Source organism: Procambarus clarkii, chromosome 71 (assembly GCF_040958095.1).
Source record: "Procambarus clarkii isolate CNS0578487 chromosome 71, FALCON_Pclarkii_2.0, whole genome shotgun sequence".
In the NCBI taxonomy this organism is placed as follows: Eukaryota; Metazoa; Arthropoda; class Malacostraca; order Decapoda; family Cambaridae; genus Procambarus; species Procambarus clarkii.
In genome coordinates, this window is record NC_091220.1 from 14,061,013 (window position 1) to 14,074,203 (window position 13,191).

The window sequence follows — 13,191 nt, forward strand, 5'->3', positions numbered from 1 at the left end:
TCATTTTTATTATCTCCAGCAAGATTTCAATTCCAATAACAGCTTCAAGGAAGATGAGAAAGAAAATATCCTTTCCTCATAGTTTATTTTGAAATGGCAAAGTGATAAGAACAGTCTAGGGGCAGGTAAATCCACACTTTAGAAAACTCACCGGATCTTCAAATAAGTTGGCACCAAATTTTACTAAATGAGTAATCCCTACTATACACACACACCACTTTCCTGAGAAGACAATGGTAGGTGTTTGTGTGAGGTTGCCCCCTCAGTCACTGCTACATAAATGCACTTCCATTTCTCAAGTGCTAGAACTATGGAAACATTAAAACAAAATATAATATATAGAATATAATTCATATCTGCAGGCAATATGAGAGTATACATTTTTTTTACTTATAGTACTATTATGTATAAAGAATATTTTTATGATATACGATATACTTACACAAGGCTATGGTACACAAAGTCTTAGAACTCTAATTGTCACATATCCAAAAATATACTTGAGGGCCAAAACAATGAACTAAGGTGAACAAAACGGCAACAAGGTGCAAGACTACCCCTACCTAACAAGCAACTGGAATATCCTCTTCCTCCATTTATCAATCATCAAGGTTGTGTACCGAGTTACATTTGACAGCATAAATCATTGGCAACATTTACATCTCCATTCTGACACATATACACTACTGAACACAAATCCTTGATAAACTGGCAGAGAGAGAGAGAGAGAAACATGGAAAGTCCAACCAACAAGTGGAACAGTACAATTTTAATTACACAAATTTAGTCCTTATTATAACTCCACATCCCAAAGTGAGTGGCAATTCTCAAAAATGTTGTCAATGTAACTTCTCACCTCCCCCCCACCCCTAGTGAGTCAAAGCCTTGTTAATATCACAGCAAGAATGCCCAGTGCTGTATATTTATATAATTTTCTTTCAGCATTATTCAGTGGGAAAAACAATTTTAGTTTTTAGAAAAAATCCAGAAGAAATGTCACAATAAAAAAAACTTGAAAATATACGGCAGTTTCCCCTAAATTAGCCACCACCACTTTGGGATGACTGATGCCAATAACATTTCCAGTCGGCCACATGGAAAGGGTATTGGCAACCACTTTGCTCAGACCAGATTGTGCCAAAGAACCAAACTAATATTTTAACAATTGCACCTGTCCAAAGTTAGCTTTGAAAACCCTTTAATCTGTAGGTTATTAAACTCTAAATACTTCTTTGGAGGTTTACCATTAAATTCTGCAACGGTTAACATTCAACGTTTACGATTTGCAGAACAAATACAAATGGCATCAAATCATATAGCAAGCTACCAATACCAATTACAGAATACTTACAATATTATACTTTGAATCATAAAATAATTTTCATTCTTAGGTATTTTATTCATTCCCTAGGTATTTTACATCTTTGTATTATGCCCCCCCTCCCTTTCTGTTTTCTAGCATCCTCAGGTTTAGTTCCTTCAGTCTCTCTTTAGTTCCCATCCCTTACAATTCTTGGATAATGCTTGTTACGAACTTCTGAACTTTTACGTTTCTGTGCGTTTCTTTAGATGGGGCTCCATGATGGTGCAGCTTATTCTAAAACTGGTCTCACAAACAGCATACAGCGATCTAAATGCCAACTTATTTAGGTTCTTGAATAATGTTATGACTTTTACTAATGTAGAGTATACTACTGTCATTATCCTGTGCGCGCGCTTCTAGATTCAGTTATGGTGATATGTACACTCCCAGGTCTCTCTCTCTCAATAAAGGGAGATAGTTTCCCTTGTGTACTGTCTTCTGGGTATCCTGTTGCCTATTCCCATTTCCATCACCTTACACTTGTGGAGCCCCAGTAGCCATTTCTCGGACCAGTCCTGCAGCTGAAGTCACCCTAGAGAATCTTACAACCTTCATCTGTCTCACAACTCTTCTCATTAGTTTTGCATCATCTGCAAACATTGGCATGTTAGACTTAACTCTTGTGAACAGGTCATTTACATAAATTAGAAACAGAATGGGTCCCAGCACAGATTTTCAAGGTATTCCAATTGTTACCCCTAGTTATTCTCAATATTCTCACTGTTACTCTGACTCCTGTCTGTTAGGTAATATTTTACCCATGTTAAGTGTCTTTCAGCTTACTCTCGCTTGCCTCTTGAGTTTGTGAGGTAAGTACCACACCTCTTGTGAGGTACTGTATCAAAGGCCTTTTTGTGCATGTATTGGTGTGTACTCGTATAATTGTGCTTGCAGGGGTTCAGCTTCAGTTCTTTGGTCCTACCTCTCAACCAACTGGTGTACAGATTTCTATGCCTATTGGGCCCTATCATTTTTACATTAAAAACTGCATGGAGTATGTCTCCACAATATCTGCCAAGTACATTCCATTTGTTAACTACTCTTACATTGATTTTTTTTCTAATATCTCTGTGGCTCCTTTGGATACTCAGTTTCCACCCGTGTCCCTTTGTGCGAGTACCACCCCATGTTAAATAATAATCGGTCTTTATCCTATCAATTTCCCTGGGAATTTTGTATGCGGTAATCATGTCTCTTCTAACTCTTGTTTTCTAGTGATATGAGGTTCACTTCCAGTAGCCTTTCCTCATGTGTGCAAGTGTGTAATTACCCAAGTGCAGTAGTTACAGGATGAGAGCTATGCTCATGGCGTCCCATCTTCCCAGTACTCTTTGTTGTATAACACTTTGAAACTACCGAGGGTTTTGGCCTCCACCACCACCACCTCACTTAAAACTGTTCGAGCCGTCTACCACTGTTTGCAAAAGAAAACTTTCAAATACTTTTTGGCACCTTTGTTTCCTTAGCTTGAATCTATCCTCTTGTTCTTGAAGTTGCTCTCTGTACTCATCTAGTTCTGCTTACAGGGGTTGAGCTCTGGCTCTTTGGTCCCCCCTCTCAACTGTCAATCAACAGGTGTACAGATTCCCGAGCCTATTGGGCTCTTATCATTTCTATATTTGAAACTGTGTATGGAGTCAGCCTCCACCACATCACTGCCTAATGCATTCCATTTACTAACTACTCTGACACTGAAAAAGTTCTAACATCCCTGTGGCTCATTTGGGTACTCGGCTTCCACCTGTGTCCCCTTGTGCGTGTACCACCCATGTTAAAAAATCCTTCCTTGTCTACCCTGTCAGTGCACCTGTGTGTGTGATGTGGTGTGTGTGTGTGATGTGGTGTGTGATGTGGTGTGTGTGTGTGTGTGTATTCACCTAGTTGTGTTTGCGGGGGTTGAGCTTTGCTCTTTCTGCCCGCCTCTTAACTGTCAATCAACTGTTTACTAACTACGTACGTGTGTGTGTCAATATAATATTTATTTATTTATGTCAACTCTCGAACATCACACAATGGTATATAACCATTTAGTTCTGCCTGGACACATCAAACTGCCTTCTATGAGAAATGTTTTATTTCTTGTTACCTTACTGAAAATTCCATCTATAACCAACATGTTAGTCATAATAGCCTGGATTTCAGAGGAAAACAAAAAATAGGCCCTTGCATTAATGTAAAAGATACGACTGGTTACGTTTACTTTAATGCTGCCACAGTTTAGGGCCTAAACAAGAGGACCAAAGGAACCAGAATAACAGACGACCTGCTTCCCTGTGCCACGCAAAAACCTAGGAACCAGAGAGCAATAATTTTTACCCATCACTCCTCTTACGTCAGTTTGAAATAATGTGTGCAAGGAATTTTTTTTTTATTATATATAGATATATATCTATACAGTATCTATATATATCTATCCCTGCAAAAAAAAAAAAAATATATATATATACACAGTATATAGATATATAGTATATCTATAGATACAGTATATCTATATTACACATTTTATATATATATATATATATATATATATATATATATATATATATATATATAATATATATATATACACACATCATTAAACACAACAGCATTGTGATTTAATTTTCTTTTGGATATTTTCCATTCTATGCAAATATCTTCTACCTTCTAGAGGGTGAAGAATCACTAGATCACTTATTCTTTCCATCTTTATTGGACATTTTATCTAGACATTTATAAGAGTGGATACACCCCACTCTACTATTCACCCAACCCCCTTAATTGTAGGGAGCAGCAAAGGGTAGAGAGAGGTGATTGTTGCCCGACTCAGTCTTCTAGCTGTCCGCCAATGTAGGTCTTACATTTTCCCTCTGGATCAGCGGAGGACCATCTAAGAGTTGTATGAGTGAAGCTGAATTCATCTGGATGTTGATTGCTGGTGTCAGCTCCCGAATTAACACAGCTTCACACACACACGAAGCCTCCTACGATCATCTGTGCTAGTGATTGTAGGAGGCTTCATGCGCTTGAGACTGTATTTATTCGGGAAGGGAAGGAAACTAAGGAGAAAGCACCAAACCATTATGACTACATAGCACTTGGAAGTTGTCAGAATAAGGATTTGGGATGGGATGGTGGCCAACCACTTTGACAGTCAGGGATTGAATGCTGACCTGCATGAAGCGAGACCGTCGCTCTACCGTCCAGCCCAATTGATTCAGAAGCCGACACCAGTAATCAACATCCAGATGAATTCAGCTTTAAGTATACATATGTTCGATGGCCTTCCATTGATCCAGACAGAAAATGTAAGACGTACATTGGCGGACAATGGCGGACAGCTAGAAGACCAAGTCGGGCAACAATCACCTCGCCCTACCCTTCGCGTCGCCCTACAATTAAGGTGGTTAGGTGAATAGTAGAGTAGGGTGTACCCACACTTATAAAAGTCTAGATTTCTCCTTGTAAGGAACTGAATGTTCCAGTTCATTCAGTTCCAGCCCCACTCCAGTGCCAGGTAAACCCACTATGGGCTCACCATAGCTTGTGCTACTTGCACCTTTTGTTCAGAATAGCTAAATCTAAAAACCAACATCCTTGTAAGCTCAGTATAGCCGAGTTAGTGCAACATAGTGTACTCCTGAAGATGTCACATTGCTGACGAAACGTCGAACAATAAAAATGGAAAGATTAAGTGATCTAACGTTTCTTCAACCCTCCAGATGTTAGAAGATATTCACATAGAATGGAAAATATCCTAAAGAAAATTAATAGTAAGTCACAATGCTGTTGTGTTTAAGGGCATATGTATTAGAAAAAACCTGCTCCCAAAATATACTAATATACTAATTTTTTATATAATATATATATATATATATATATATATATATATATATATATATATATATATATATATATATATATATATATATATTACATAATAAAATTTTATTTTAGCATTAAGGAATTGAAAGATATTTGTCCTATAACCCTCCTGTTAATGGATAAAAAAAATTATAAGAAATGTTTCAAGAAGCATAAATGAATGTATTTAAGTCATCCAAGCTTCTCTCAACATCCACCAAGAGAAAATAATGCCCTGGAGCTAAATACTGTTGACAAAGTATCCACCACTTATTGCACCGACAGGTATAAAGCACACGGAAAAATACTGTGATATCTAACATGAGTTTAAAGCAGCGCCGCTACTGAACCAGATGTGACCCGAGCATCACACTTCAGCACAGGAACACCACACCAACCACTATTGAGCACCAGTGTTGCAACAATTAGCATCCAGAGGCAGTGGAAATGATTAGTCAACTGAATCCAGGTGCCATGCTTTAAATGCTTACAAGGGATATCAGTTCCATCCTAAGTACGTATGGGGTATACAAATACTATCAGTGGCAGCTATTTTGGTCCATTATTACAATGTGTTTGTAACTTAAACTAGAAATGAACATCTGAATGTGGAGATTTCAGTTCACGGAATGTGTGATTTACCTGGAACATCTGCAGGGGAAAAAAGAAGTTTGACAAAGGTAAATTTTATAAATCAAATCTGCTATATAAAACTAATTTTCACAACATCATAAACAACACATTAGGCAGCACAAAATATCAAGCAAATGTACTTTCCTAAAAATACACTTTGGGAAGCAGGGTTTTGCAACTGCACATGAAGAGTCAGCACCTTATTTGTATTGAGTGAGGATAGAATGGTACATTTGACAACAACAGTAATTATATTGTGCACACACAGCCTTATTCAATTTCTTAGCAAGTTATTAATGCACTCATATCAGAGGAAGATGATTTGACTGCTTTAATATACAGTATATTAATCTCTTAACTACAGTAGTTTGGTACTAAAATCTTTTTCCAAACAGTATATTAGAATGGGAAAAGAACATTTGTATAAAAAAGCCATCTGTAAAAGCATATAATATATATTTTTATGTGTCTGTAAAATTACAATATGAATTGCAATGTACCATTTTAAACTCACTTGGGGAAATTCAGAGACCGCTTGTACGGGAGCACAAGGCCAAAGGGCTTCACGATGGCCTGTCAATTTTCGAGCTATACAGTACCTGCACCTTTGATCAGAGCGCATCTAGAGGTACATAAGCTAGTTGTGCACAGTCATTGTGCACCAACCACACGATGCCTCGGCTCTCACTTGTGGGTCTCATGCTCTCGGCATCAACATTGCAGTAATTAAACTTGATAGTTTCCACAAAAATAAACACCCGAAATTATGCATCGTCGCTGGGTTACCGTCCAGCATCAGGAGCCAAGAAGTGCTGCAACCCAATGGCAGCAACAGCACAGAAGAGAGAAAACACTACCAGAATAGCAGCAGCCTTCTGCTGATCACTGAGATTGTGCCACTGCAGACCCACCTCCTAAAAAATAAAAAAATAAAAAATAAAATAAAAACATTTAATAATCTATACATCAATTATTATTTGTATGTAATAATTTATGTGCAATACTGTACTTAACAGAACTGCAAAATTTAAAATTACAGTATTATAAAATATATAGTTAAATCCTTAGACAAAGCAATATTTTTGCCATTCACTAAATGCAAGCAAGTAACCAAGATCATTAAAATAATGTACTATGTAATTACCTAATTATCTAAGTGTTCTTACAGGATGAGAGCCATGAAAGTACACTTGTGTCATGTCTCCCACACACTGTCGTTTAATGCTTTGAAACTGACAGTTTTGGCCTCCACCACCTCATCTAACTTAGTCCAACCGTCTACCACTCTGTTTGCAAAAGTGATTTCTCTCGCATTTCTTTGTCGGCTTTGTTTAGCTACCTTAAATATATGACCTCTTGTTCTTGAAGTGCCAGGTCTCAAGAATTCTTCCTTATCAATTTTGTTGATTCATGTTAATACTTTGTTGTTATCATATCGCTGCATTTTTGCCTATTTTCTAGTTTTGGCACATTTAATGCATCTAAATAGGTAACTTATATTTTGCTTTGGAGAAAGATGTAAACAAGCATGGATACCTCCATGCTAAGGTGAAAATGGGTACAAGGACAGTAGAAGTAAACCTCCTTAAACCCCTCCAAGTGTGAAGTAGTCTCCTCAAAGCCAGACATCATAGCTAGCAACCCGTTCTCGCAAATTCGTATAGTCAATATTGACTTATTAAATAAGTGCATAGGTGACATACTAAACATAATAGATACCCTTAAAAAGCTTCATAGAAAACACCGACCTTACCTAACCTTGTTAGTATGTTAAGATAAGCATCTTGTAGCTTCGTAATTACAATTGTTACTTAACCTATTATAGGTATAGGTTAAGTAATAATTGTAATTACGAAGCGATAAGATGCTTATGTTAAAATACTAACAAGGTTAGGTAAGGTCGGTGTTTTCTATGAAGCTTTTTAAGGGTATCTATTATGTTTAGTATGTCACCTATGCACTTATTTAATAAGTCAATATTGACTATACGAATTTGCGAGAACGGGTTGCAGCTAGAGTAAGATCAGTCTTGCCCAGAGTCCATGTCTTTAGCCCTACGAACAGCACTCTCCTTGGAGCCCCTGCTCGAGTCTAACCCCATTGATGAGTTCCTTGATAAGAAAATTAAGTACCTAAGGAGAATGGAAGACAGGATATGTGACATTGATGCTCATGATGCCTTTTATCAACTCACTAGATGCCAATCTCTTCTAAAACTAATCCCTACTTTCTAAGGTACAAAGATGGCGAAGAAATAAGAAAATTCACTTTCGCAAACAGAGTGGTAGACGGTTGGAACAAGTTAGGTGAGAAGGTGGTGGAGGCCAAGACCGTCAGTAGTTTCAAACCGTTATATGACAAACAGTGCTGGGTAGACGGGACACCACGAGCATAACTCTCATCCTGTAACTACACTTTGGGAATTACACTTGGATAATTACTTACACACACACACACACACACACGTGTGAAGCAAATACGGAAGAATAAAATTGATACACAAGCAAATGAGCCACAACTGGACAGAGTTCAAAGGTTAGCAAACTCTTGGAGGAAAGACAGGGAAATCAGGTTTTGGTCTCTAGTCCCAGGTAGGCTTTTAATGACTCTAGGGCTGATGTGGCTAAACAGTATAGAACTCTCTCAATGCAATTAGCAACCAAGTGCCCTTGTTCAGCCCTCCACAATACATTACTATACAGACATTGTTATTGTATATAAAGTATTATTAAAATTGTGTTTGTGGCAGTTTCTTGTCCTGGATTGGATAATGGTTGCGTTATGTTCCTATTATTTAATGTGGCCTGGATTTCCCCCATGTTAGGTCAGGTCAGCTCAGGTTTCTTGTAACACATCCACCACATGTATACATCACAATCCTACTGCAAATATAACAATTATGTAATCCTCTACCTGGGTGGTGTTTGCAGCAGTTTTTGTAGATGTTACTGGAGCAGGTTTTGGGGTGTTGAAGAGTGCTGGAGAAGAGTAAGCACCCGCCATTGTCTCTCCATCTCCACATACTCTCACACCACAAACACGCACATAGTAGCCAGTATGAGGCTCCAAACCAGTCAGTGCATATGAAGTTTCACCTCCAGTGTATGCCTGAAATATAAGAAATCTTTGTGATACTGATACAGCATTAGTGACAAGTTATTAATGCAGCTACTATTTTCCTGTGGAATATTTTACTACGATACCCACCAGACACCATGCATGCCCTTGAAACACATTAACACAATATATATCAGTCATTATATTATGTTAGAAAATTTAACTATGCAGAATGCACTGATAAATAACTTCCTCTGGACAAACTAACTTGTGGCATTAAAAACATACCACGTAATAATCCTGATCCTTGCCAGCTTGTAGCACCTGAAGACGATACAGGATGGAGTCTTCCCCTGGACAACGCACACTACACCATTCAACAATGTGGCTTCCTTCTGCACTCTCTGTTACACGGGGAGCTGTTCAAAATAATAATAATAATAATAATTCTGTATCATTTCTGAGACCTAAGACCTGAGACCATTTCTAATACAAGGAAACAAGGTGAATAATGGACAATTTGCTTTCACACCTATCCATATCTGAACAATTCTCAAGACATTCTGATGTGACATGTAAATGGTTTAATACTAATTCAGCACATCTTGCTAGGGATGATTTGCATATTATTTAACCAGTTAAGCATCACTGGGTCTGGCTAGAAACTGGAAGGGGTGACTAAATATACACAGCCTAGCAACCAACTAGGAGTGCCTCAACAAAACTAGAGTAATAACTTAGTTCCTAAGATGATATGTATCTTGAGGTTATCTTGAGATGATTTCGGGGCTTTAGTGTCCCCGCGGCCCGGTCCTCGACCAGGCCTCCACCCCCAGGAAGCAGCCCGTGACAGCTGACTAACACCCAGGTACCTATTTTACTGCTAGGTAACAGGGGCATAGGGTGAAAGAAACTCTGCCCATTGTTTCTCGCCGGCGCCTGAGATCGAACCCAGGACCACAGGATCACAAGTCCAGCGTGCTGTCTGCTCGGCCTCCCTATGTGTTGCATATTTTTTGTACATACTGCCCACCAAGTAATCACACACCATTCTCCCAGAACATAAACCACTTGCTTATTTCCTGGTAGTGCATTGGTCTCGCCCATACTGATTAATTTCCTATCAAAACCAGCACTCGGTTAATGACATCTCAAACCTATTGTAACGTGCCTCGATTAAAATACTCAACAAAAGGCCTGGTCATACTGGTCAACTGTGGGCAGCAATAATACCTGCATGTGTATTATTATTATTAGCATATTAATATCAACATGTTGAATGTTTGCCCATTTTATATTCCAGCAATTCACAGCAGTGCATACTTTTATTGCCATCATGAAGGCTAACTCCTTATTTGCCAAATTCCTTACATCCAACTTCTACAACTGACCCCACACCCAACCCATATTTAACCACCTAACACTTCTAATTTCTTACACGCATTTTTGCAAATCATTGAACTTATACAAAAAGGCATGAAGCCAAGCCATTACATAAAAACGATCAATACTTTTGTGCATTAAATTGACAGCACATTACTAACAAAACCTCTTCATTTTTATCTAGCCAGCAGAAATCCCCCCTTCCCTCTCTCTCTCTCTCTCTCTCGTGTCTCCAATGTCATCACTACCACTAAATAGAACAACTTAAGGAGCAAACCTGTTTTAAAATGTACCCAACTCCAGGAGATTTTTAAATGCCCTAAAAGGTCCAATATTTATGGTCAGCAAAGGCAGCTAGTATTCCAGGTGAAGAGGAAGAATTTATATTCTAAAACATTTATGTTTATAATTAACTGTACATAAACATTTTTGTAAATCTCAATCAATTCACATTTTGCAGGTTCCATTAAAAGACACTTAACATACATCAATCTTCAAAAGAGGCAATGAATCTGTAGTACAATGATTAGTGCAGTCAGCTCACAACTGATTGGATTAAAGCTAGATTCCATTGCAGGGCTAAAATATCTGGCCACATTTACTTGCACCTGATGCCTCTGCTCACCTTGCAGCAAATAGGTACCTGGTACCCAAAAGTTAGTGACCCTTGGTTGGGTGCATCCTAGAGGTCTATTATTGTCTTAGGAAGACAATAATAAACCTAGAAAGTCCTCTTACCAAAAACAATGGGAAATGAAACCATGACCTAAGCCAGCATTTGATCAACATGGTTCCCAGCTCTAGAAATAATCTTTCATCCTTACTAATTTTTTAAACTTCTCTGAACAAAGTTTTGGCACAAGTTTCATCATATACATTCTAAACTATTTATATTTTATTTAAATTTATTGATTGATACCTGGTTGATACCTGGTTGGTGGGGTTCTGGGAGTTCTTCTACTTCATTATATACTGTATATACTATATATTTATATACAACACTTTATATAACTAATCATTATATTCCCAATTATAGGAACACATAAGAACCGATTGTTTTACATCATGGGTTCCCAATTATGGCGGTGAACAGTAAATGAACAGTGCCCAATTGTCCCATCCTCCATAGGATTTAAGCCAGGGGTCTATCTCCCTTGCCAGGCCAGCACATGAAGCCATTAACCACTCCATAATTGGCTACTCTTGACATTACATTATGCAAATTGTCTCTTAATAAACAAAGCTATACTACCCCACACATGTACAACTAGGATTTCTGTGTTTTACATAAAGTGACCAGATGCTGCAGTGACAACTACTTTATCTTAAGAAAATGTCAAATGGACAATGAGAACTAATTCATTAGAACCCCTTCGATACACCGCTTCCCCCTTTACCAGTCTTGAGCTATATTAAGCATTAACAATTTTATTGAAAGATTTGTCAATGAACTTTCAATAAAAGGTTCAGATACTGTATTCAACTAACTGCAAAATAAGCATCAAGTGATATACTGTTCAAGGACATATATATAAAGCGACCACATAGTTTCAATGAAAAAATGAATTGTGTAATTACTGTACTGTACCTTTAAGGGGAGGAGGAGGAGCTTTAGTAGTTGAAAGATGAGCCACCGCAGAATAAGGCCCGACACCCGCCTCATTACTGGCACAGATACGAAGACGGTACTCGGTGTTTTCTTCCAGCCTCACCACTTTATAGTTCTGGTTTGTACCGCTGTATACTTGATAAAACCTAGGTGGAGGAGCAAGGGGCATATATATATATACACTACATAACATTTTTTTTTAACACTAAATTAATCCAACTAATCCAATTTTCTGTCACACTTAAACAGCTACATTACACAAACATAAATGCTACCTAAACAGCTACACTACATTATATCAACAGCACAAAATGTAGAACACACGTATAACCTCAGGATTAAGCACAATTAATGACAAATTAAGTAATTATATCATTTATAATAAGTTCAACTGACAGTAAAATGCTGCTCCAGTCTCTCTAACATTTTAATTATCTAGTATCTTTGTGGTTAGAAATCAACAAGGATCTGTAGTATGGAATGGTATGCAGCTTCAAATACATATCCAAGAGTGTTCAATATGTACACCTGAAGGCAAATACTGCATACACAGAGGTACAGTCACATATTAATGCAGTTACATTCAGCTTACACTCTTCTTGTCATTCTCAAAATTTATTCCTAATTCCTACCCCAAAATATTGTCTTAATAGTACACACAAAAATTTTGTGTGTACATATTTTTAAGTATCGGGGATTTCTGTAATATACACTTTGGCTGTGGCATATTAAAGTAAATGTGAGAGGGGCAGTCCGCCTCGGTAAACAGCCAGGAGAGAGGTGCAATCAGGAGGTAATGGGTATTTGACTTGTGAGACCAGACAAGAGTGAAGGAGCAGACTGGCTATCTTGAGATTATCTTGAGGTTATCTTGAGATGATTTCGGGGCTTTTAGTGTCCCCCGCGGCCCGGTCCTCGACCAGGCCTCCACCCCCAGGAAGCAGCCCGTGACAGCTGACTAACACCCAGGTACCTATTTTACTGCTAGGTAACAGGGGCATAGGGTGAAAGAAACTCTGCCCATTGTTTCTCGCCGGCGCCCGGGATCGAACCCGGGACCACAGGATCACAAGTCCAGCGTGCTGTCCGCTCGGCCGACCGGCTCCCATGGCTGAAACGCCATGCGACGTGGGCCGTCACCTGGTGACAGTCGGGCACATCATAGTTAGGGTATTTACCCTGCGGCAATAATCATTTGCCTTGTTTACTAGGGGTGCCTACTTTCCTTCAAACACTGATGATAACTCTAGAAGCAGGTTAATTAAAAAATCGAGATGGGGTACAACAGCAAATTACACGCACC

At 38.4% G+C, this 13,191-nt stretch overlaps 1 protein-coding gene across 4 annotated transcripts in view; it reads right to left on the bottom strand.

The window, feature by feature from the left end:
• Window positions 1–68: 68 nt before the first annotated feature.
• Window positions 69–13,191, bottom strand: part of LOC123745667 (fibronectin type-III domain-containing protein 3a) — a 38,042-nt gene continuing 24,919 nt past the window's right edge. For 3 of the 4 annotated variants that reach the window (XM_045726469.2, XM_045726467.2, XM_045726468.2), the window contains 4 exons: window positions 11,868–12,034; window positions 9,185–9,315; window positions 8,753–8,947; window positions 69–6,753 (listed from right to left, as the gene is read on the bottom strand). In XM_045726469.2, coding sequence (XP_045582425.1) covers window positions 6,622–6,753; window positions 8,753–8,947; window positions 9,185–9,315; window positions 11,868–12,034 — 625 coding nt within the window. In that variant the 3' untranslated portion in view covers window positions 69–6,621. The remainder of the gene's footprint in view (window positions 6,754–8,752; window positions 8,948–9,184; window positions 9,316–11,867; window positions 12,035–13,191) is intronic. The other variant, XR_011224295.1, reaches the window with a different exon arrangement.